Source organism: Myotis yumanensis, unplaced genomic scaffold, assembly GCF_028538775.1.
Source record: "Myotis yumanensis isolate MYYU_CA2020_CCGP unplaced genomic scaffold, mMyoYum1.0.hap1 SCAF_10, whole genome shotgun sequence".
In the NCBI taxonomy this organism is placed as follows: Eukaryota; Metazoa; Chordata; class Mammalia; order Chiroptera; family Vespertilionidae; genus Myotis; species Myotis yumanensis.
This window is the reverse complement of record NW_027223761.1, coordinates 42,663,668-42,689,794: the sequence shown is the minus strand read 5'-3', so window position 1 is coordinate 42,689,794 and position 26,127 is coordinate 42,663,668. Positions and strand designations below refer to the sequence as shown.

Here is a 26,127-nt window from a genome sequence, read left to right as displayed (position 1 = left end):
GCAAGCATGTCAAACGCAAAGGCTAACACGGGCCAAATAAACAAGGTTTAAGTTTATGTGGGCTGCAAAAAAACAAAAGCTTCAATTTTCATAGAAACATAGGTTTATTTCGATAGACATGCTGAATACAAAGAGCTGAAATAAATGAGTCATTGTTCACATAAAATAATAGAACATTTTTAAAAAATATATTTTATTGATTTTTTACAGAGAGGAAGGAAGAGGGATAGAGAGTTAGAAACATTGATGAGAGAGAAGCATCAATTCAGCTGCCTCCTGCACACTCCCTACTGGGGATGTGCCTGCAACCAAGGTACATGCCCTTGACCAGAATCAAACCTGGGACCCTGCAGTCTGCAGGCCAACACTCTATCCACTGAGCCAAACCAGTTAGGGCAATAATAGAACTTTTTAATAAAAATTAATTTTTTTCTTGAAAATTAACTTACCAGGCACTGAATAACTGCACAAATTAATAAGCATCATGCAAATAAACCTATTTTTCTTGTTCTCTGAAAGCAAAATATTTCCTGTTGCACACACCAAACAAGTAGTCCAAGACTAATGACGTGGCAATCGGCTGCTAAAATACTCGCTGCTAGTATTAGTGGAGAGAAATGGTGCGCCTGTGTGTAAGGCAGATAAGGGAAATGAATGCAACACGATTATAGTAATCAGTCATTAGAGAATGTTGTAGTTCGTTATTAATAACTAGAGGTGTGGTGTACAACATTCGTGCACTCGATGGGGGGGGGGGGGGTTCCTCAGCCCAGCCTGCACCCTCTCGCAGTCCGGGAGCCCTCGGGGGATGTCCAACTGGCAGCTTAGGCCCACTCCCCAAGGAGCAGGCAGTCAGACATCCTTAGCACTGCCTCGGAGGCAGGAGAGGCTCCCACCACCACTGCTGTGCTTGCCAGCAAGTGAGCCCAGCTTGTGGCTGAGCAGTGCTCGCCCTGTGGGAGCGCACTGACCACCAGGGACAGCTCCTGCGTTGAGCATCTGCCCCCTGGTGGTCAGTGTGCGTCATAGCGACCTGTCATTCCACCGTTTGGTAGATTTGCATATTAGCCTTTTATTATATAGGACTAAAGGCCCGGTGCACAAAATTTGTGCATGGATAGGGTCCCTAGGTCTGGCCAGCAATCAGGGCTGATGGGGGCTTTCTGGCTGCCAGCTGGGCCCTCCCTTCCCCAGCTGCCAGCTGCTGGCCGGGGCCTTCCTTCATTCCGTGCTGCCCCCTGGTAGTCAGTGCACGTCATAGCAAATGATCAAACTCTCGGTCTTTGGGTCGAACTCGAGAGGGGAGACTTTGCATATTAGCCTTTTATATATATACTAGAGTCCCAGTGCACAAAAATTTGTGCACTCGGCGGGGAAGGGGGGTCCTTCAGCCCGACCTGTGCCCTCTCACAGTCTGGGACCCCTCAGGAGATAACGACCTGCTGGCTTAGGTCTGCTCCTGGGTGGCAGAGGGCAGGCCCAATCCCTAGGTGCAGTCCCCTGGTCGGGCTCAGAGCAGGGCTGATTGGGGAGTTGGGGCGCTGCCCCCTGTCATGCACAGAGCAGGGCGGATTGGGAGGTTGCAATGCCAACCTCAGTCACGCTCAGGGTAGGGCTGATTGGGGGGTTGGGGCACCGCCCCCTATCACACTCAAGGCAGGGTCGATGGGGAGGTTGCGGCGCCACCCCCCTGTGACGCACAGAGCAGGGCCCATCAGGGGGGTTGGGGCTCCGTACCCTGCAGGGCCAATCAGGGGGTTGGGGCGCTGCCCCCTGTTACGCACAGAGCAGGGCCCATCAGGGGTTGGGGAACTCCCCCCTGTCACGCACAGAGCAGGGCCAATCAGGGGGTTGAGGAGCTCCCCCCTGTCACTCACAGAGTAGGGCCGATAGGGGAATTAGGGCGCCGCCCTCTATCACCCACAGAGCAGGGCCGATCAGGGGGTTGGGGCGCCGCCACTCTCACACTCAGGGCAGGGCCGATGGGGAGGTTATGGCTCTACCCTGTCACACACAGAGCAGGGCCTCGGGGGGGGGGGGGGGAGGGCGGTTGGGGCGCCGCACATTGTCACACACAGAGCCGCAGGGCGATCAGGGGGTTTGGGCGCTGCCCCCTGTCACGCTGATCTGGTGCCAGGAGGCCTCGCAGCTCTGCTGATCCTGGTGCTGGGAGGCATATTACCCTTTTACTATATAGGATAGAGGCCTGGGGGCCGGCTGGTTTGCCCTGAAGGGTGTCCTGGATCAGGGTGGGGGTCCCCACTGGGGTGCCTGGCCAGCCTGGATGAGGGGATGATGGCTGTTTGCAGCTGGTCACACACCCTTCAGGGTGGGGGTCCCTACTGGGGTGCCTGGCCAGTCTGGGTGAGGGGCTAAGGGCTGCTTTCAGGCTGGCGGTTGTTGACTGAAGCTCCCAACCGCTCCTTTTTTTTCTCTTTTTTTATTTTTTATTCTGGGCCAGCTTTAGCTCTGGCTCTAGCTCTGAGGCTTCCGCTGCTGAAAACAGGTATCTGGTTTGTTTGCGTTGTATAATCGAAACAATGTATAACTCCAGCTCTGAGATCCCTGCCGACTGAAAGCTGGTTCCTGGGGTTTTGTTTAGCTTCTATATTTGTTAGAATGTTTCAAACTGCCAGCTCAGAGGCCGGCAAGTCAGGCGGGGAACGTTGGAGTCTGCAGTCACTGGAGCAAGCAAGCCTCATGTTTGCTTCTAGCTGCCTGGCTGCTGGCCGCCATCTTGGCTGACAGTTAATTTGCATAAGGATATGCTGATTAGCCAATGGGAAGGGTAGCAGTCGTATGCTAATTACCATGTTTCTCTTTTATTAGTGTAGACTAGGAGCCCGGTGCACGAAATTCGTGCACTGGGGGAGGGGAGTGTCCCTCAGCCCAGCCTGCCCCATCTCACATACTGGGAGCCCTCAGGCATTGACCCCCATCACCCTCCAATTGCAGGATCGCCCCCTTGCCCAGGCCTGATGCCTCTGCCAGAGGTGTCAGGCCTGGGCAGGGGACCCTCATTTCCCCCCCAATCACTGGTTCTGCCCCCCGAGGCCTGATGCCTCTTGCCCAGGCACCAGGCCTGGGCAGGGGACCCCCAGACCCCTCCGATTGCTGGCTCCGCCCCTGGCCCAGGCCTGATGCCTCTGGCCCAGGATTCAGGCCTGGGCAGGGGACCCCCCTCTCCCCCCGATCACCAGCTCCACCCTCGCCCAGGCCTGATGCCTCGGCCAGAGGCGTCGACCCCCATCACCCTCCGATCGCCTGATCGGCCCCTTGCCCAGGCCTGACGCCTCCGCCAGAGGTGTCAGGCTTGGACAGGGGACCCCCATCTCCCCCCGATCACTGGCTGTGACCCCTGCCCAGGCCTGATGCCTCTGACCCAGGAATCATGCCTGGGTAGGGGACCCCCATCTCCCTCTGATCCTTGCTCCACCCCCTGCCCAAGCCTGATGCCTCTGACCCAGGCTTCAGGCCTGGGGAAGAGGACCCTCATATCCCCCCAATCACTGGCTCCGTCCCCCACCCAGGCCTGATGCCTCTGGCCCAGGCATCAGGCCTGGGCAGGGGACCGCCAGCCCCCTCCAATTGCTGGCTCCGCCCCCCGCCCAGGCCTGATGCCTCGGCCAGAGGAGTTGACCCTCATCACCCTCCGATTGCCGATCACTGGATTGGCCCCTTGCCCAGGCCTGAGGCCTCCAGCAGAGGTGTCAGGCCTGGGCAGGGTACCCCCAGTTCCCACCATTCCCGGCTCCGCCCCTGCTACCCACGATCTCTGGCACCACCCCTGCCAAGACCTAAGGCCTCTGGTGGAGGCATTAGTCCTGGGCAGGAGACCCCCAGCTCCCAGCGATCTCCCGCTCTGCCCCTGCCTAAACCTAATGCCTCTGGCCAAGGCGTTAGGCCTGGGCAGGGGGCCCCCAGCTGCCCAGGATTGCTGACTCCGCCCCTGCTCCCCACGATGGCTGGTTCCGCCCCTGCCCAGGCCTAACGCCTCTGGCCAAGGCATTAGGCCTGGGCAGGGGACCCCCAGCTCCCCGCGGTTGCAGGCTCCGCCCCTGCCCAGGCCTAACGCCTCTGGCCAAGGCGTTAGGTCTGTGTAGGGGACCCCCAGCTCCCCATGATTGCAGGCTCCACCCCTGCCCAGGCCTAACGTCTTTGGCCAAGGCTTTAGGCCTGGGCAAGGGATCCCTAGCTCCCCGGACTGCCGGCTCCGTCCCTGCCCAGCTCCCATTGCTGGCTCCACCCCTGCTTCCCGCTATCACTGGCCGGGGCGGCAAAGGCGCCTGGTTTTCTGATCACAGCTGGGGGGCAGAGGCTCCCACCACCCCTGGGTTTCCAATCACCATCAGTGGCAAGGGGCTTCTTCTGTCCTTTCCCTTTCGCCTCCCAGCATTGTGCCTACATATGCAAATTAGCCACCATCTTTGTTGGCGGTTAATTTGCATATCGCCCTGATTAGCCGATGGGAAGGGTAGCGGTCGTATGCTAATTACCATGTTTCTTTTTTATTAGATAGGATATTATATATAACAGGATATTGTAAGAATTAAGTTACAAAATTTTTATTAAAATATTTTTTACATACCGCTATATTGGCTGGGCTGCAAAAATATTGGTTGTGGGCTGCATGTGGGCTGCGAGTTTGATATGCTTGGTCTACAGGGTAGGGCAAATGGTATTCACCAGCTACTACAGATTCAGATTTGGCACCAATGCTGAGCTTGAGCCACACAGCAAAGTCACAGTATACACCCAAGCCAGACCCCACCTGCTTGGGGCCTGGAGACCTTTGCAACGGGGTCGGGACTCAGGGTGTCATCAGGGTTGAACGAGCAGAGTCCACCAAGCTACTGTCGATTCAGATTTGGCCAACACAGGAAAGATGGTGCCTGCCCACTGGCCTTGTGGGAGGAGGTCTCCAACAAGGGGACAATGGTAACCATTCCTCCAGCCCTCACCCTGAATCCACACAACTCAGTTTCTCCCTGTGTGTCTCTGGCACTCCCTGAGCTTGATCAGAACTTCTTGAGAGTTTTTTAAGAAAGATAGCTGAGCTAGCTTAGGCTGGCTGCTTGCTGCCAAAATAGTCTCTGACAGTGAGGGAGTTGGGGCAGGGTCTCAGGGAGTCATTAGGGTATAATGAGTGGAGTTCAGATTCTGATTTGGCCATGTGGGAGGATGGCTAAACACAGGGAGAATGGCAACTGTCCCTTCAGCCCTCATCCTGAAACTGCATAATTCAGTTTTTCCCTTTGTGTCATTTGTACCCCTGAGCTTGACCAGAACTCCTCAAGAGTCTTTTTTTGATTTGTTTGGTTTTAAATATATTTTTATTGATTTCAGAGAGAGGAAGGGAGAGGGAGAGATAGAAACATCAATGATGAGAGATAATCGTTGATTGGCTGCCTTCTGCACGCCCCTACTAGAGATGGAGCCCACAACCCAGGCATATGCCCTTGGTTGGAATCGAACCTTGGACCCTTCAGTCTGCAGGCCGAAGCTCTATCCACTGAGCCAAACCAGCTATGGTTCCTCAAGAGTTGTGTGTTTTTTAAAAATATATTTTCATTGATTTCAGAGAAGAAGGGAGAGGGAGAGAGACAGAAACATCAATCATTGATCGGCTGCCTCCTCCATGTCCCCCACTGGGGATTGAGCCAGCAACCCGGGCATGTGCCCCTGACCGGAACCAAATCCAGGACCCTTCAGTCTGCAGGCCGACGCTCTATCCACTGAGCCAAACCAGCCAGGGCTCAAGAGTTTTTAAGAAAAACTGTAGCTCAGCACTCTCCCTCTTGGGAGCACACAGCACCTTTCCTTTCCATCCCTCCTCTTTTTTCCCCCCAAGCACATTACCTTTGCTGTCCTCTCTCCTGAGCTCCAAGGACCCTTCTTTTGCTTCTGTAACTTGTTTTCTGAGCTTACACAGCCCAACTGGCCCACATTTAACTACCTCTGTAACTTTCTAAGTAAACTTTCTCTTATGATTTGGATAAAAAAAAAAAAACTGTCGCTCATGTCAAGGCTGGCTGCTTGCCACCAAATGAGCCTTGGGCAGTGCAGGAGTTGGGTGGGAGGGAGTCTCAGGAAGTCCTCAGGGTGGAGCAAGTGGAGTTCACCAGGTTAATGCAGATTCCGATTTGAGAGTGTGGGAGGAGACCTCAACACAGGAACAATGGCAGCCGCCTCTCCAGCTCTCACCCTGAATCATACAACTCACTTTCTCTCTGTATGTCTCTGATGCCCACCTCCCCCAGAACTGCTGTCCCTCTGCCAGAGCCCAGGGTGAGTTCCTGCAAGAGAGTGTCTGTGTGTGGGCCTTTAAGAGGACGCTCGTGTCCTAGCTGTGCAGGAGGCAACCAATCAATGATTCTCTCTCATCATTGTTTCTATCTCTCTCTCCCTCTCCCTTCCTCTCTGAAATCAATAAAAATATATTTTAAAAAAGAGGACACCTGTGTTTCTAGCAGTCTTCTGTCTCACCCAGAAAATGGAATCTCTGCTGATTTTCACAGCCAGGTGTTTTATGGGCTCTTTTCCTGGCACTACTCTAGGCTGGGGAGTGCAATATGGGGCTGGGACTCCTCGCTCCTCAGGGGGTACCTCTGCAGCTGAGACATCCTTCCCAACCACCACACCTGTGAGACCAGCCCATTTCGCATCTCTGTTCCTCTTACCAGTCTCAGCATGGCCTCTTCTTTATATCCTTAGTGATAGGACTTCTGTTCAGCTAGTCTACAGATGGTTCTCTAGGTTGATTGTTCTATAATGTAGTTGTAATTTTGATGTGGTCGTGGAAGAAGGCAAGCACAGCATCTATCTAATCCACTATCTTGACCAGAACAGAAACAAGCTCTTTAACTTGGTCCCAACTGCTGGCAGAATGATGTAACACACATAGGCCACTACCTGAAAGCTTACATGGCTTAAAAGCATGCGCTCCATCTTTATATGCTGTTTTGATTTTTGAATCATATAAATGCATGCCTTATTTAAATGTAATATACATGCATGCATATCTACACTAATAAAAGACAAACATGCAAATTGACCATACCTTCGCTATGCCTAAGCCACACCCACCAGCCACTCAGAGCTGCTTTATGCAAATTAACCCAACCAAGATGGCGGCCGGCAGCCATGGAGCTGGAGCAAACAGGAGGCGGTTGCCTGGTGGCTCCGGCCGGAGCAGCGAGGGCTGTGAAGGCGGCTCCGGCCGGAGCGGCACCAATTTTCCTCCGGCACCCGGAACCCAGGCCTATTGCACGAATCTATTCATGCAACAGGCCTCTAATATGTATATCAATATCCAGAATGTTAAGTAGAAAAATAAGATAGAGTAATGCATCTGATTTGTTACCACTTATGTAAATTTCAATAATAAGTGTATGCACAAAACAATACTATATATCATTTATGGATGTTATTCACATGTTTGCAAAAGCATAAACATGAGACCATCAGTAGTTCTAGTTCCTTGGGTAACTGCCAGAGAAATTCTGTGCACTTATAAGTATTCTATGCATTTATACTTACCCCATTTTGGTGCACAAATGATAGCATAATGTTCTACACTTTGCTTTTTTGGGTAGTTTCACTGTGCATTTATGCTTTTGACAAAAGAAACAAAAAACTTCATAAAGCCAAGTTATCTACCATACACACTTGAATAATATTGTCACATCTGATAGCATAATCTTCAAGTTATTTCTTTATACCTTGTACTGTCTGAAATTAATTAATATGTTTTCTATGGCAAAAACCCTTTCATTAACCATTATAAAAATAAGTTAAGAACAAAAGTTTACTTTTTCATATTAAAAGTGCTTCATCTTTTGTCCTTATTTCTCATATGCTATTGCACACAGTAAAATTGCTACTAAGCTAGGAAGACAAACGGTATCGCTCCCGTTTTGTTTTGTTTTTGTTTTTTATAATGTATATTGGTATTTTCTCATTATGGGAAAACCTCCAAAGTTCTGTCATTACTTACTCAACTAGTGGAATGCCTCTCCTGGGGCAGGGCCTGGGGTTTCAGTCTGTTCTCAGCACATGCTCCTGCCACAGGTAAGTCTAAGGGCACAAAGTCAGAATCTGGTTAGGAGGTGCTCACCTTGCCCCATCCTCCTCCCCAGGGCTTCCTCATTGCTGAGTACTGACCATAGTCTGTTGCTGGAGGTTAATTCCAGCATGTCATAATAAATTCAAGAAGTTCATCAAAAGGTTGATGGAACTTGAGGCTTCAGCAGGGCTGAATCATATTACCTGCTGCTGGAATAGCTGAAAACATTTCCTGAAGATCTGCATATATTATTGCCTACTGCCAGAGAGCTGAGGACAGTTCCCCCAACCTGATAATCTTACTGTTTACCAAACTTTACCTTTGATATGTATATCTGCTTTGCTATAGGGCAAAATGTGTTAATAAAAAGCTAGGGGTCCGGAGACTCAGGGAACTTAGTTACTAAAGCTAAGCCTTCCCTGGCTCCCCCCAAAATGCCTTCCAAATTTATATTTTATGTCTAGTTTATTTAATTTACTCGCAGCCTTTCTCCAGATTCCTGAACCCTAGTAGATGCAGGATAACACCCCAGCAGTCTATCCTCCTTCCATTGTACCGGCCTGTGATCATCACTGTTGCTGGTCTTAGTATCTTCACTTCCTACATAGGGACATGTAGCCATCTTCCTTCTCTTAGGAGTAGTTTTAAGGTGTATATCAAAGTATTTTGTAGCCTACTAAACATTAATGTACATGATCATACTGATAGTCAGATACCAATTCGAATAATGGATACTTTACTTACATTGTTGTGTCTTGTAATCCTCACAGTGCACTGCAATGTTGACATTATTATTCCCAACATACAGATGAGGAAACTGAGGCTCTGGGAGTTAGGTGAATTCTCAAATAGCTAAAACGGGGAGGAGTAGGAATTCAACCCAATTGGCTTAACTGCAAAACCCATGCTTTTTTTTTTTTTTTTTTTTCACAGTAATACTATCTCCAGATACAAGGTCTTATTTTCCTACCCTACCTCCAGGAAATTTAGCTGAGAAACCACAGCCTCTATTTACTTTTTGGAACAGACTTCGGAACGTCTCTCCCCAGAAACTTCCTGGACTGTACAATTTTATTAGTCCTGCTAATGTTTTCCTGAATAATGCAAATAAAGTAAATATGATATTATAGAAATAAGAGTATCATCTTATCCCAGGTATACAAATCATCCATGACACAAAAAAGGAAGAACATAAAATTTCCTTTGCCTTTTTTTAAAAAAGCTAAGCAAAACCACAAGCCAATAAATATATAAAGGCAGCCAATGCCTGGAACTATGACGAGATCATGTCAAGAACCAAGGGTTATGATTAATCCAAATCTGTGCAGTGGGGGGCTGGAGGGACCCCTTTCCCATGTGTGGTGAGTTAAAGTAGGAAACAAATATTTGACTATTAAGAAGTGAGGTCTAAGTTCCCTCCCCTTGAATGTGGACAGGCTCTGTGACTGCTTTGACTAACAGAATATGGTAACAAGTGGTGCTCTGCCCGTTTCCAGCTCCAGGCTTTAAGAGACTGTTATGGACTGAACGTTTGTGTCTCTCCAAAACGCATATGTTGAAACCCTACCACAACCCATGTGATGGTATTAAAAGCTGGGACCTTGGGAGGCGATTAGGGTTAAATGAGGTGATTAGGGCTAGATGAGATATAGAGGCAGGAGAAAATTTGCTCTCTGCTCTCCACCAGTCAGGATATATCAAGAAGTCATCAGCCTGAATAGCCTCTCTTCCCACTTTTTTATTGTTTTTGCTTTGATCAGAGTAAGGAAACCTTACCTTCAGTAAGCAATTATATGCAAACCCACCATGCAAATCAAGGCCTGGGTTGCTTTCTAGGGGACTGAAAGAGAACCCACAGAGATTGTTTTCTAGCTCATCCATCCATCCTAATCTCAGAGTCAGCCCAGAGAGGCCCCGGTGACTGTTTGTGGACCAGAAAATAAATGAGGTGTCAAGTGGGCCGGAGGTAGAAGAAAACTTATATACCAGGCAAAGGTGCACTCCCTCAGTCAGCCCACCCAGGGGGGTTTCCAGCCTCCTCCAGAGTCCCCTCTGCATGTGCCCAATCTCCTCATTCACCCCACATCCCAGTGCCTGCTCATGGAGTCTCCTGCCACCTGGAAGGTTTCCTCTTTCCTTTCTTCTCTCTGACTGTATAACTCTAAACCATCCTTTAAGACCCAGATGATGTCTCCCCTGCTCAAGGAGGCCTTTGTCAGTGTCTCCTTGCCTGCTTCCAAGGATATGCGTCATCCTTTGAGTTCAGGGCACTAGTCTTATAGTCCTGCTTCTCTCATGGTGCCTCCCGCTAAGATGGCCACAAGCAGGCCCTGCACTGAGCACACCACAACCCTTTCAAAGATCTATGTGCTTTTACACATGCTATCCTCTCTTGTCTAGATTGTCCTTTCCTGGCATTATCTCCTGCAAGATCCCATCTCCCTGAGGAGCCCTCCCCACATCTTCTCCCACATATTGCCTTTCTCTTCTTAATGTTCCTCCTCTGCTCAGAACCTATTTCCACCATAGCATTTGTAGCATAGAGTCACATGAACTAATAATTCAATTCCATTAGACTGAAGGAAAAAAAAACCTCATATTGTAGAAGCATTTCTTGAGTAGCTACTCTGTGCCAGGTCCTATACTAGGTGCTGAGGAAATAGAGATGAACCAGAGACCTGCCCTCAGGGCTTAATACTTTGCTTTATGCCTTCCAAACTAGACTGGGGCTTCCAGAGGATGAGGACTCAGATCTCATTCTTCTGTGAGTCCCCATCACCAACCACAGACCAATCCATAAGAAAGTTTTAAGGCCCAGTTGGTGTGTATCAGTGACTGAGCATTAACCATGCACCAGGAGGTCAATTCTTGGACAGGGCACATGCCTGGGTTACAGGCTTGATCCCCAGTAGAGGACATGCTTCCTAGCAGCCAGTCTATGTTGATGTTTCTCTTTCATCAAAGTTTCTATTGCTCTTTCCCTTCCTCTCTCCCTAATAATAATAATTATTATTAATAAAGAAAGCTTTCTGAGTAAAAGATTGACTTTTTTGCCCAGCTGGTGTTGTTCAGTGGTTTAGTGTCACCCTATGAACCAGGAGGTCACCATTCAATTCCCAGTCAGGGCACATGCCTGGGTTGCGACTGAACAATAAGTCTCTCATCATTGATGTTTTTATCTCTCTCCCCCTCTCCCTTCCTCTCTGAAATCAATAAAAATATATTAAATAAAAGATTGTCATTTTTTAGTTGTAGCTTCAGCCAGGACAAGTCACTTCACTTTCTTATATGCTAACGGGGGGCATGATTCCCAGGGCAGGAATGAGAATAAGAGGAAACTATGAATGCTAAAGCCCTTTGGAGATCAAATACCCTGTCATATGCATGAAAGATAGTGACAATCCCCTGCGTTCCCTGCCAGGGTCTGCCATACTCCTCAAGAACTGTGGAAGCAGCTCTCACTAGCATTGAATTCACATCAGTCAATTCTGGCCCTTCCTGAATCCTTGAGAAATTTCTGCTCAGAGCCATGGATTTCCCTCTCCAGCATATGGGCTCTGACTGTTAGGAAACCACCATCGTGCCTCCTCCTTTCAGCCCAGGCCCTGGCTTGTATAAAACACAATGAAAGAGATGATAAGATCTCAAGGCAGAAAGGGCCAGGTCTGGGGAGTATCTTCTAGATACATCAGAGCTGGAGACATGGTTGGAATATTACATTAGAGACAACAGAAGCTAAGTGATGGGGAGGGACCTGACTGTGGTCCCCAGCAAGTCAACAATAGGGCCAAGGTAAGACTCCAAATCCTGGTTCCCGTACTCTCTATTCCATCTAAAGGCCACCAAAGCCCTTCCCCATCTGAAGCCTCTTAACATTCTTTCTCTCTTCATCCCCAGACACCTAAGCGCCCCAAAGGATTCTTACTGTTCTCTAAACACATCATCTGCTTTCAGCTTCATGTCCTCACATGTTATATGCCTCGCATGTTATGTGCACCCCTGTTCTCCCACTCATCTACCAGATGAACTCCTACTTATCCCTCAAAGTATATTAAAATGTTTCCTTTCCTGAAACAAAAGTATAAGCTCAAGTATAAACTCTGTTTGTCCAGAACCCATTCCTCTCTCCCCCAGTTTATCCAGAACCCATTCATCCCTCCCTCTTCTATAACTGTCTTTGTCCTCATTACACTGTATTTTTCTTTAGGATAGGGATTATTTCTGCTTCATCTTTCTGTCAAAGGGCCTATTCAAGGTGTCTGGCACTTGTTGGCACTTAGTAAATGTTAACCAAACAGTGAAACAAAGGAATATGAATCGAATTACTTAATCTCTTAGAGCAGCCGTGGGCAAACTACGGCCCGTTTGAAATGAATAAAACTAAAAAAAAAAAAAAAAGACCGTACCCTTTTATGTAATGATGTTTACTTTGAATTTATATTAGTTCACACAAACACTCCATTCATGCTTTTGTTCCGGGCCTCCGGTCCAGTTTAAGAACCCATTGTGGCCCTCGAGTCAAAAAGTTTGCCCACCCCTGTCTTAGAGTCTTCACTTCATTATCCTTGATATGAAAGAAAGTCAAACATTTGGAAAAGGTAAGTGGTGGATAATGAATGTAAAACAAATACCACCATCATTGACTCAGTTGCTGAAGTGAAAAATGGTCAGTGTTCAAAATTTCCACTTATCCCGCTCCAGTCACCATGACTTTTTTAACCTGTCAGAGAACCTTGATAAGAAACTCTAGGTTACCAGGGAATCTCCCATCATGCCAGAGCTGTCAGAAAGGATGGGAGGTAAAGGGTGCTTGAGGTAGAGATCATACAAGGAAAGGAAGCAGAGGGAGAGACTAACGGGGACATAAGTCACAGGGGGCGCAAATAAGGGATCCCCAGAGAAGGGAGAGGTCAGGATGGATCATGGGGTCATAGAAACCATTCAGTCTCTGCCCTCAAGGAGCTCATAGTCAGTTGGGGAAACATAGACGCACAATTTTATTCAAAACCAAACTGTAGAGGATCACTATTTCCTTCCTGATATTCCTTCTTTACTTGGCTTACAGGGTACCATCCAACTTACCAGACTTTCTAATCTTTTTTACTCTCTTTTTCAGTCTGGTTTGCTGTCTAGTTTCCTCAAATTCAGAATTTTGAAGGAAACTGTTTTCCATTTACACACACTCCGTTGGTGATCTCACCCAAACTCATGGCTTTAAATACCATCGATGTGCGAATGACTGACTCCCAAATGGATATCTTTAGCCTAGATCTCTCTCCTTCAGACCTTTATGCCTCTTTACCCCCTCGACATCTCTATTCTAATGAACATCTCAAACTCAACATACCCCAAAACGACCTCCAGATAGTTCCCCCCAAAACTAGCACCTCTCTTGTCTTTTCCATCTCAAGAAATGGCAACATTAGTCTTCTAGTTGTTCAGGTCAAAAATCTTGGCTCCTTTCTTCCTCTGATATTCTATATCCAATCTGTCAGCAAACATTGTTATCTCTACTTTCTAGATATAGTAGACTCTTGAACAACATGGATTTGAACTGCAAAGTCCACTTATACATGGACTTTTTCAGTTTATATTCGTACTGTTTTTGACTCACGTTTGGGAGTCCACAGATTTGGAGGGCCACCTATATACATTGATCAATATAGGCGACAGATGTGGGGATTTTACTATCTGTGGTGGGTCCTGGAACCAATCCCTAGCAGAGACTGAGGGACAATTTAAGTGTTGAGGGAGTAAAAAGTTATATGCAGATTTTTTTAAAAATATATATTTTATTGATTTTTTACAGAGAAGAAGGGGGAGAGATAGAGAGTTAGAAACATCGATGAGAGAGAAACATCGATCAGCTGCCTCCTGCACATCTCCTACTGGGGATGTGCCCGCAACCCAGGTACGTGCCCTTGACTGGAATCGAACCTGGGACCTTTCAGTCCACAGGCCGACACTCTATTCACTGAGCCAAACCGGTTTCGGCTATATGCAGATTTTTAACTGTGCAGGGGTTGGTGCATTGTTCAGGGTCAACTGTATATTCAAAAGTCAATCACTTCTCATCCCCCACCTCTGCATTATTATAATAGGCTCCCAATTGGTCTCCCTGCTTATTCCACTGCCCCTTATAAATCTACTCTTCGTAGAACAGCCAGAGTAATTCTCTTAAAATATATATCAGATTGTGTGGATCTTCTACTCAAAAATCTTCACCAGGATCCTCAAAATGGAGTAAAAGCCAAAGTCCCTATTTTGACCTGATAGGCTCCTATCTGGCTCCTGCTACCTCTCTTACTCTCCCCAGGATACGCTATGCTCTAGCTATTTCTAGGGCCTTTGCACTTGCTGTCCCTGAAATGCTCTTCCCTAAATATCAGAATAGTATTCTCTCTCCTTTTCTTCAGAACTTTCTTCAAAAGTCACCTTCCCTGAAAGGACTGTCTTGACTCTCCTACCTAAAATAAAATCTATCCTCCACAAAAATAATTAATTAAAATAAAAACTCCCCTGCCAGTGTTTTATTGCCACTTCACTGGTTTGTCTCCTTAGTATTTACTGCAATCTTAAACTACATGTCTTATTTATCTTTACTGTTTATCTCATTAGATTAGAAACTTCATAAGGAGAAAGATTTTTTTTTCAATTTTCAATCCTTACCTGAGAATATTTTAAAATTGATTTTAGAGATAGAGGAAGGCGGGGAAGAGAGAGAAACACCAATGTGAGAGAAACATCAATTGGTTGCCTCCCACAACCTAGGTATGTGCCCTGACCAGGAATCAAATCTGCAACCTTTTGGTGTGCAGACAAATACTCCACCAATTGAGCCACCCGGCTAAGGTGAGAAAGATTTTTTTGGTTCGTTTTGTTCATTATTGTATACCCACTACTTAAAATACTGACAGGCACATAGTGAGGCACTCAATAGGTATTTATTGAATGGATGAATGAAAACAATGGCCATTTTCAAGAGGCAAATTTTACCCTTTTTAAAAAATATATTTCTTTATTGATTTCAGAGAGGAAGGGAGAGGGAGAGACAGAAACATCAATGATGAGAGAGAATCATTAATTAGCTACCTCTTGCATGCCCAACACTGGGGATCAAGCCCACAACCTGGGCATGTGCCCTGACCGGGAATAGAACCCTGACCTCCTGGTTTATAGGTTGGTGCTTAACCACTAAGCCACGCTGGCCAGGCCAAATTTTACTCTTTTTTAATATATATATATTTTTTATTGATTTCAGAGAGGAAGGGAGAGGGAGAGATAGAAACATCAATGATGAGAGAGAATCATTGATCGGCTGTCACGCTGGCCAGGCCAAATTTTACTCTTTTTTAATATATATATATATATATATATATATATTGATTTCAGAGAGGAAGGGAGAGGGAGAGATAGAAACATCAATGATGAGAGAGAATCATTGATCGGCTGTCACGCTGGCCAGGCCAAATTTTACTCTTTTTTAATATATATATATATATATATATATATATATATATATATATATTGATTTCAGAGAGGAAGGGAGAGGGAGAGATAGAAACATCAATGATGAGAGAGAATCATTGATCGGCTGTCTCCTGCACACCCCCTACTGGGGATCAAGCCTGCAAGCTGAGCATGTGCCCTTGGCGGGACTCAAACCCAGGACCCTTCAGTCCACAGACCAACACTCTATCTACTGAGCCAAACCAGCTAGGGCCAAACTTTACTCTTTAATGAAAAACTTTATAACAAGCAGAGAAGGCTGGGCAGAGATTATGATGGCGGATGAAGAGGAAACAATTCAGGGGAAAAGTCATGTTAAAGGTCACACATCTTGTTGGGGAAGGAGTGTATTTTTGAGTTACTAGCCTTGGAAGAGGCTAATAGACTGATGGGTGATGGAGCTTAATGGGAGTTGGGTATGAAAGACCTCTTGCTGGAAGACATGAGGATCTCTGAAAAGGATGGTGAGTCAGAGGTTACAAGTACAGAGACATCAGCAAAAAAGTGGAATAGAGGGTGAGGCTGACCACTAATCGAAAGGGCAGCTGAATTTCTCAGCAGCAAAGGAATTCAGCTGTGCCCAAGGCTGACTAGTCACTTAAGCCCTTGCATAATCTCAAATACAGAACTGGACAGGCAATCTTAACAAACAAGTGAGACCTCTGCCGGTCTGCAGTCTTGCTTCCCCATTGGACTGTGAGGTGTTTTGGGTAGGGACCATGTTCCTGGATTTATCTTCAGCTTCTTGCAGAGCCTGGATTATAGTAGGGACTCAAATATAGGGTATCCCAAAAAAATGTATACACACTTTGAATGATTATAAAGTGTTTATTAACATACAGTTCATTTTCAAAATTTAAAAGAGTCTACAGAAATGAATACATTTGTTGTTGTTCAATGTGTTTTCAAACTGGTGACCATTCTGCCAATAATGTTAAGCAATGGAATCACAAACATCAAGGATCATTTCGTTCAGGACTTGTGCACCCTCAATTTGTCAACTGTTGCCAGTTTTGTACCGTAACTTATCTTTTATGTAGTCCCATAAAATAGTCCAGTGGATAAATTTTCTTTGTTCATAGCTTAGTCTGGCTTCACCCATTATTTCAAATCAGTTAAACCTGAAAAGGAGTAAAAATTATCAGCTGTTAAAGTGTATACATTTTGTCCCCCCCCAAAATGTTTACACACTTTAATTATAAAGGCAGTGTTTGTACTTCAACTGCGTGTTCAAACTTCTAATAGCATTTTAGGGATGAATTTCTTTTGTTTTTGTTAGTTTCTTTATTTTTATTCATTTCCGAGAGTACGGGAGAGGGAGATAGAAACATCAATGATGAGACAGAATCATTGACGGGCTGCCTCCTGCCTGCCCCCTACTGGGGAAGGAGCCCACAACCGCACCGCGGGCATGTGCCCCTGTCCCCAATGGAACCTGGGACCCTTCAGTCCACAGGTCGAGGCTCTATCCACTGAACCAAGCCGGCTTGAGCTGAATTTCCTGTTGAAAGCTTAGTCTGGCTGAAAAGAAAGAAACATAAGTTGAGCTATCAGCTGTTAAAGTGTGTATACATGTTTTTGGGACACTCTGCATTTTCGCGGAAGGCATACATAAATAAACGCATGCGCCAAACCGGAAACTGGGAGTCAGAGAGGACAGAGAGAAACTGTGTAAAGCCACCCAGCGATTCTGGGTTAGAAGCAGATTAATTTTCCTAGTACACAGCATAACAAACGAGGCCCACCGCTACCGCAGCTGACACCCAGCCATTTTCCCGCACGGGTGGGCGAGCAAATACCGCCCGTAGGCGGAGGGGCGGGGTTACGTGGAGCCGTAGGCATGGGCTACCGGAACCGGGCAGATTGGAGAGGCCGATTGGCTGAGTTTCAAGGCGGGGCCAACAGAGAAGGCGCAACAAATTTCCGTCTCCAACTACGCGACTAAAGTGTGTAACGTCACGTCCGGTCTGGTGGGCGGGAGCGGGAAACAAAAGGAGGCCTAGAACGCATGCGTTCGGTGTGCCCCAGGTTCAGGCGGGTTCTTCCGCCGAGGCGGAGTGAAGTGCTTCCGGGTCACTGCCGGCTGCCGCCTCCTGGTGCGGTAAGTACAGAAGCAGGACTGCGTCTGCAGTCTCTTTGCCCCTTCTTCCCTCCCCCAGAGAAACCCCGCGCCCCTGACCCGCCTCCCCCAGAGATCCGTGTTTAGGCTACCCTTCAATATTAAAGAGCGCCAGCTCATTGGCCGCTTCCGCGAGACTAAGCCCCACCCCGCCACACAAGTTCCGTCACTCATTGGTCTCGCGTCTTGTCACCAGCATTTCTTCCAGTTAATTGGCCCTATTTAAGCCCCGCTCCTTTCGCCTTTAGCAACCCTAGAAGGGTAAATGCGTCTCCGAAACCCGCCCCTGCCTTATTCCTGTTGGTCAGCCTCACGGTCATTATCATAATAAGCAAAGAATGGGCGGTGGCTTTGCGGCGATGGTTTGGGTTTGCGAAACTTGGGTCTCTGTGCTGCTCAGTAATTCTGGGGCGTGATGGCTGGTACTGTTGTGCCGGTGACGTGGTCTGGGAAGCTCAGGTTCACGCAAGGGTAGGGCTGGCCCTGAATCGGCCAAATAAGTTAGGGCGAAAGCAGAACTAGACCTAGATCCTTTCTCCTGCTCATCGCTAGTAGCGGACCGGGCCTCTTCCCCGCCGGAGTCCGAAGCCTCAGGTCACTGTGTGACCTAGAGCCCCGTCGTTGCCTGTTGCTGAGCCTCCGTTTTCCTGTGAGCCAGAAGGTTTTAATTCATGTTCCCTGGGACCTTCTTGGTCAGCTCCCTCAGCTGCTTAATCCGAGCGGAATGTACTTGTTCTCTCACATGTTAGTTCATTCAGCCTCCTATCTACTTATGTATACATGTACCCATGCCTTTAGAATGTCTTAGTGAACCATACTTGCACGCCTTACCCCCCCCCTTCTCCGCCCCCCCCCACCCCCCCAAATTTGGCTGTGGTCTATGAAAGGTGATTAGTGTCCTAAATTTTGGACACTGGGTGGATATGTATGGATAATCATAGAGGACAAAACAACCGGTTTTAGTGTTTGAAGAAGATAGAGACAGTTTCGTGGAGCCCTGCTACCTCTACTTTTGTAATGCCAGTCTGCATTTTGGATTCCTGTTTCTACATTTGGCTTCCATGCCTTCCCTCTTTGAACAGCTTACAGTTTTGCTTATCCATAAAGTAAGTTACCTTACTTAACGATCAGAATACATGTGAGGGTGGTATATTGTTGTTATCCCCATTTTACAGATGAGGAAACAGGCTCAGAGAGGTTCAGTGACTTGGCCGAAGTCAGACAGCTATTAAGTGGTGGAGCCAGGACTCAAACCCACGTCTGTCTGACTCCCACAGAGAAGAGCTAGCTGCTTCTCTGCTCCCTTCCACTCCCCCCCACACCCCCACACCCCCACCCCACCCCCACCCCCCGCCGCCAAGTCAAACTGTAACCCAAATCAAAACCAACACATCTGAGCGCTGGATTCACCTGGCCTTTTCTCTCAGTCTAGGAGCCATGTCCACCTTGTTTCCCTCCCTCTTCCCCCGTGTGACTGAAACTCTGTGGTTTAATCTGGATCGGCCTTGTGTGGAAGAGACAGAGCTGCAGCAGCAAGAACAGCAGCATCAAGCCTGGGTGAGTGAGCACCTAGCACAGCGGTGAGCCTCAGGGTGAGCCTCAGTCGGGGATTCCCCCCTTCACTGGTCATGATCCAGCCTTTCTCTAGAGACCTACCCTGGAGGAGCTTTTTGCTTTGAGCTGAGAATAATCAGGCTGGGAGCTGGGTTGTCATCTTTGCGTTACCCTAATTTTCCACAGGACCGTGGGACCTCTGGGCCAGATCGGAGCCCAGGTTCTTCTCCAAAAAGCATAGGAAATAATAATGTTGACTATTTATTGAGGACCTAGCAGATGCCATGTTCTAGGCTGATAGTCTTTCACTTCACCCTCACCTTCACTGCCTTAATATAAGAAAACCAAGGCCCAGAGAGTTTATGTCATTGGATCAAGTCCATAACTATTATGTAATTGGATCAAGTTGCAGATGACACGAGAGAAAGGGATTGAATCTTCCTGAGAACTGGAAGCTTCTCCTTCACACTTGGAGGTGGTTGGGGGGGGGGGGGGGGTGGATCTTATTGTGGGCAGAGTGGTCCAGTCCCATGCTCCTGACCTGCTTGGGCCCTGGCCCTGCTTTTTTGTGTCCCCTTTGGCCACAGCTCCAGAGCATCGCAGAGAAAGACAACAACCTGGTACCTATTGGCAAGCCGGCCTCAGAGGTGAGTGGGGCCCAGGTGGACTAAGGCTCTGCTCTTATTCTAAAGGTCCTGCCTCTGACTCCAGAGCAGCTGTGATCCTCAGCTCTGGATGGAGGCCAGAAACGGAGCTAGAGGGGGTGGGCTTTGGGCCCAGAACTAAGGTCCTGCAGAACATGCACCAGCCTGCTAGACTCAAGCAGGGTTGGGGAGTAGGGGTCATTTGCTGACTCCAGAGAGGCTCCAAGTAGACTAGCCCTTAAACTGGTCCAAGAAGGCTGTAGAGTCTACAGGCTCTCCCCTGCCTCACCAGCACTATGATGATGAGGAAGAGGAGGATGAAGATGATGATGAGGATAGTGAAGAGGACTCAGAGGATGATGAGGACATGCAGGACATGGACGAGATGAATGACTACAATGAGTCACCTGATGATGGAGAGGTCAATGAGGTAGGCAGGGGTGTGGGAAGGGCCTCTGCTCCTGGGCCCCTGCCCCTGACCTAATTGGTGGCCAAGGGGTACAGAAACCCTGGATCCAGCCAGGTGCAGGGTCTGGGACTGGGGCTGGCTGGGTGGCTGAGGCCCCTCCCCACCCACACCCAGCCTCCTCTCCAGGTGGACATGGAAGGCAACGAACAGGATCAGGACCAGTGGATGATCTAAGTAGACAAGGCAGGGTGGCCTCAGGGAGATTCCAGGCCAACCCAACCTACCCTGTGACTCCTGCAGAACCAGCTGATCACCCCAGTGCCTGAAAGTTCACCCTCAGGCACCTCCTCAACTGCTGCCAGGACCTGGTCTCCTTGGCCCTTCCCATGCCATCAACCTGCCCTTGAATCCCCAGGACCTGAGTCCACCCCACCTTTCTGGCCAGTACCTCACCCTTTGAGGTGTAGTCTCTTTCTAACTCTCTTTAATAAAGACACAGGACTGATTCCTCCCTCCCCCCCATGTCTATTCCCTATTTTTTGGTGGGGCCCAGAGGGATCCAGCACCTTTTCTTGAACTTTTGGGAGAGGGCATTCAAGGGACTCAGGCAAACCTACCTGGCCATGTGGGCCAGGGCTAGGGAAGGCCAGGGCCCAGGCTTCACTGCCTTCTTCTCTGGCCCAGATTGCACCAGCCGTTCCTGCAGGACTTATAACTCAGAGTTTACTGTTTCTTTTCATCATGTCCACAATGGCATGGGCTGGGGAGGGCAGGCTTTCTGAGGTCTAGAGCTGGGAAGCCTCTAGAGCTCTCCCAGCCAGTTTTGTTGGTGTTAAGAGAGCAGATTAAGTCTCAGCAGGGCAGGGACTCCCCTGGAGCCACCCAGCAAATCAGTGACAGAGCTGGGGTGGGAGCTCACGCCTTTGCCTGTCAGTTCATGGCTTTTTCTGGAAGAAGGGGGATCAGTGGGACCAAGCAGTCTGACAGAACTTGATGCCTCAGGTGAGTGAGGCAGAGGTAGGAGGAGAGTCTCCCAAGCCCCGAGCCCAGCATGTGTCAGGCCACAAGCAGGGAGGGGAAGGGATGTTCTGAAGTCCTTGCTTTGGTGGGGATGAGGTGGGGCAGCAGTAAGTACCCCTAGACCTCAGCCAGGTCCTGCGTAGGTGAGCTGGGCTATGCCATCCTTAATGGCAGGAAAGTCTGGGAGGCCAGTATGATGGATTCGGCAGCGATAGCGGCCACAGCTCTTGGCGTACTGCAGGAAGCGGGGTGCACCAGGGAAGAGCACATGGTCAGCCAACACAGTGGCACCAGCTGGCAGCAGAGCATGAGCCTCCAGAAGCTGCAGGTCCCGCAGGTAACATCGGGGCCGGTGTGCCAGGAGTACCAAATCGGCCCGACTCAGCTGGTACTGGGTTCGTAGGCGCGGGATCACCTCCTCTGAGCTACCCACGATGAGCTCCACCTGTGGGGGTGGGACAAACCAGGGTTATCCCCCACCAGACCCCATCAGGATCTGGCTTACTTTATGCCAGGCCCTGGTCTAAATCCCCACCAGTGTTCTTACATTTCCTCTGACCTCAGAACCCAAGAAGTCAGGATCAGTAGTGTGATTTGTTTTTCTTTTCTCTGTTTTTGTTTTGTTAATCCTCACTCAAGGTAATTTTTCCACTGATATTTTAGAGAGAATGGAAAGGAGGGGGAGAGACAGAGAGAGAAACATTGATGTGAGAGAGACACATTGATTGGTTGCCTCCCGCATGTGCCCTAGCCAGGACTGGGAATCGAGCCTGGGACCCTTCGGTCTGTGGGCCAGTGCTCTATCCACTGAGCCAAACCAGCTAGGGCTAGAATTGTGATTTCAATTCAGCCAGTGAAGCTGAGATTCAGAGGGTAAGTGCTTTGCCCAGTGTCTCATACCTAATAAGAATCAGACTGAGGTTTGGACCCAGATTTGCTGGACTCCAGAGACTTTCCTTTTAACTGCTTCCTTGTCACTCAGCAGTAAATATGTGCAAATGACTTGGAACAAGAGTTCACACAGCTTCCAGGATTACAGTTCCCTAAGCGGAGCTGCTTCTTTCCCATAGGTGGGATTCCTCCACAGGGGAGGCCTGGCCAGGACAAGGCAAAGGGTGGAGACCAGAGTTGGGGAGGTGGGGGCTGACCGTGCGCTCGTCGAAGCCAGCCAAGCGGATGAGTTTTTCAGCCACCACTGCTGTGCGTGGGTCCCGCTCTACAGTGAGAAGGCGACTCCCCGGGGGCAGGGCACGGGCAATAAGCAGTGTGGAGTATCCGCAGTAGGTACCCAGCTCCAGCACACAAGCAGGGGCCTTCTCTTCCACCATTCGTATCAGGAGCTGACCTAAGGAAAGAGATAGCTATTGCAGCAGACATGGGAGATGGATTGCAGGCCATAGAAAGAGATCTCAAATGCCCACCTGCAGCTCCCAACCAGCTGGAGTCTTATCTCTCTCGGACTAGTCTCAGCTGCCCCAGTGGTCCCCCTTCTCCTCCAGGCTTACCAGTCCACACCAGCCACTAGAAAGCTTTCTTAAAAAATAAATCTGACACTATCACTCCCTGGTTCCTTGATCCTAAAGCCTTGGGAATTGAACTTGGGATCCTCAGCCTGACATTCAGGACCTTCTTGGAACTGATCCTATCTTACCTTTCCAGTTTCAGCTCTCAGTTATGCCTACCTGTAGCCTGTACCACAGCCATCCGAAACAACTGTGCCCAGGGTCAGCCATTCTGGCTCACTCCTTCCTGTCACATTTGTATATGTGGCTGGCTTTGCCCTTCCCCAACCCTATCCTCACCTGCCTGACCAACTCGAAAGCAATCCTTCTTGGCTGTTAAACTGTTGCTTCCTCCAGGAAAGTCCAGGCAGAAACAATCACAAGGCTTCTGAGAGACCATCTTCCAGTCTCTTGAAGGATCTTTGCTAGAACTTCCAGTTTAATTTCCCCTTACTTGTTCTTGGATATCTTTCTAACCTTGGAATTGGACCACTTTCTTAAATAAGACTGAAAGACTTGTGCTGGGATTTGGGACTCACACAAATCCAGGCAGGAGCTGCCCTGAAAGGGATGTGGGGGCCTCCGTAGTGGGAGAGAAAGACATTACAAAGTTATGGGTTATGTGCGGAGATGGTTATTCCCCTCTGTATTAAGCCCCCTTGAGGCCAGCATCTGTGGCTGATTCACCCATGTGGCCTCTACTTTCTTCTCCCCCAGCACCCAGCACACACCTGGTACAAAAGAGGTGGCAATAAATTTTTGCTGCATGAATTAACTTTGCCCAGCCCCCTCATTTCCAGAGGAGAAAAAAGAGACCCATAGAGAATCAAGAACCTGCCTCATTCACCCATTAAGGCAGTGGCAGATCCCAGCTCTTCCTTCACCATCTTGGGGTGCTGCTTCCTGGAGCAGAATGCAGGGAACACTGACCTTTGACAGGCCCCATGTGGCTCAGGTACTCGCAGTGACTGCTCCAGTGGTCCAGGGTGGTGAGGATTTGACTAGGGTCCCCCGGCAGGGCGTGGGTGAGCACGTAGCTGAAGGCCCGTTCCTCAATCCGCAGCCCTGACAGGTAGTCTCGGAGGCTCCGCAGCAAGACCGTATGCACCAGAAGTCGGAAATGGTGCCGGTACCGCACCAGCAGTGTCACCACCAGTGGCAGGAAGGCTAGTGCAATGGCAGGAGACATGGTCCCTACCTGGTCCTGGTAGGGGTCCTGGGGTGGAGGGAGACAGTGAGGGAAACCCACACCTGACATTTGCCTGTCATTAGTGCAACCCTTAGCAGAAATAATTATCCCTACATTTTACAAACTGTGGCTCATAAAGGCTGTCTTTTGTCCAGAGTCACACAGCAGGACTAGGATTTGAATCTGAGTTGGTCTGATCCCAAGCCCTGTACTTTCAAGGACTCCATGCTAAATTCAGAACCCAACCCCAAAATACCTCTCCCCACTTCTGGCTCCTGGTCCCACCTCCACCTTGCTCCCTCTACCCATTTCTCTTCATCTCTGTTGTCACCATTCTTCAGGACCCCTTTCACCAGTTCCCTTCTGACATATCCTCCCGCCCCTACCCCTGCCTGCTTGGTCTCCTCTGACCCATTACTGTGTAGCAAAAAAGCACAGCTTTACATCAGAAACCTCTTCACTGTCATTGCTTTGCCTCAGTAAAAGGCAATCAAAACACTTACTCCACAGGGTGTTAAGATAAGATGTCCTTCCCACCCCAGGATTTTCCTTCTGTGCTTCCCCAGGGGTGAGAAGAGTCCTTGATTCTATATTTCTTTTTCAGTCCTATCTCCTTTCCCCTGCACTCCCCTCTTCTCTCCCTCAGAATTCCCTTCACATGTGCATACACAGAGCACACACTTTCTCCTCACTCAGCCCTCTTCTCCCCAGCCAGCTATGAGGGATGTTTCCTGTTTTCTTCCATGCCCCTTTGAGGCCACTGGTAGTGGTAGAAACTAAAAATGAAAGTAGGAATGTATGAATGGGTGTGAATAGGTGAGGGATGGCAAATTTGAACCAGTGTGCTTTGGAACCCACACTCAAGGACCCTGCTTACCTGGGCTGGAGGCTCCTGCTTGAGGAAGATCGGAGCATAGGACAGGAGGGGGCAGTCCTTGGAGGGTAGGGGTAGAATCCTGAGGCAGGCTGGACTTGCTCTCAATTATTGATGCTGAGGCGCTGGTGTCACCTGAAACCTGCAGTTCAAGTTACCCCAGGGGCAAGCTGAACTGCCTCCTACCCTTCAGGAGCCCTCAGAACTTATAAGAACTCCACGGTCTTGATTTGAGGGGCAAAAGAGCTATAGGTCTTGGTAGCCTCTCCTACAATCCCTTGGATCAGCACATGGGATATGATGTGAGCCAACGTGATAGGGAGGTTGTAATTTATTCATTAATTCCAAATTTGAGTTTTCTCTAAGTAAGTGCTAGGGAGTGGGTCACAGAAAAGAGTCAGATCTTGTTCCTGTTCTCCAAGAACTCCATGTTTTTTGCGGGTGTTTTGTTTTGTTTTGTTGTTGTTTTGGAACTCCATATTTGGTAGAAGAAACTGGTGCAGGGACAGTGAATACAATATAATGCGATCATTAGAATGGATGCTCCATGAATACAAGGACTCTTGGCTCTTTTGTGAACTGCTACATATTCAGATACAACAGTATGTGACATATTGCAGATATTCAGTAAATGTGTGATTCAATACACGAATGAATTAATGCAGAATAGGGATTAAGCACAGGAGATGTCCAGAGAATGAAGTTAGAGAAGGGAATCAGGAGGGTATTGTTGAATCTTGAACACAGTAGGCAGACCTACTGGGGAGACAGTGTGCCTGGATACACGTGCAAAATCCAGGAGGTCAGTCAGGAAAGTGCTATGCCTGGTGAGGCAAACCCCTGCACCACCACCCTCTGGATCTGGAGTGGGAAGCAGGTGTTCGTTAGAATCTGCAAGATCTTGAATGACAGACTTGGACCTGTTTTCAGGGTCCTAGGGAAGACATGGGATGGTTCTAAAAAAGCAATGATGGTGAGCTTTGTGTGTGAAGATAGTAGGGCTGCCATAAAATGACAGGATTGAAGATAAGTGCCTAAGGGCAAAGAGATCAGTAAGGTGGCCTCTATCTCCACTGCTAGGATTAAGCTCTATTCCGCTTCCTCTTGTGAAGGTGTACAGTTCCTCCTTCCATTAAGTGTCAGATCCTCAATCCAGGCTGAGAACTACGTTGGTCGTCACACCCGCTGTGTCCCCCAACTTGCCGCTGAGCAACTGGGGCCTACGTGTGGCATTTAGGAGAC

General features: G+C 48.6%; 2 protein-coding genes across 3 annotated transcripts in view; one reads left to right on the top strand and one right to left on the bottom strand.

Moving 5' to 3' along the window:
- Window positions 1-20,817, top strand: part of ANAPC15 (anaphase promoting complex subunit 15) — an 88,068-nt gene extending 67,251 nt beyond the window's left edge. Inside the window, exons 4-7 of one of the 2 annotated variants that reach the window (XM_070425548.1) lie at window positions 19,121-19,250; window positions 19,835-19,894; window positions 20,184-20,321; window positions 20,475-20,817. In XM_070425548.1, coding sequence (XP_070281649.1) covers window positions 19,121-19,250; window positions 19,835-19,894; window positions 20,184-20,321; window positions 20,475-20,534 — 388 coding nt within the window. In that variant the 3' untranslated portion in view covers window positions 20,535-20,817. The remainder of the gene's footprint in view (window positions 1-19,120; window positions 19,251-19,834; window positions 19,895-20,183; window positions 20,322-20,474) is intronic. The other variant, XM_070425549.1, reaches the window with a different exon arrangement.
- Window positions 20,818-21,444: 627 nt separating this feature from the next.
- On the bottom strand, window positions 21,445-24,011 carry LOC139017303 (transmembrane O-methyltransferase). The gene is made up of 3 exons (XM_070425540.1): window positions 23,753-24,011; window positions 22,469-22,665; window positions 21,445-21,765 (listed from the first exon to the last, which is right to left on the bottom strand). Exons 1-3 carry the CDS (start codon window positions 24,009-24,011, stop codon window positions 21,445-21,447), a joined length of 777 nt encoding a protein of 258 aa, XP_070281641.1.
- Window positions 24,012-26,127: the final 2,116 nt, after the last annotated feature.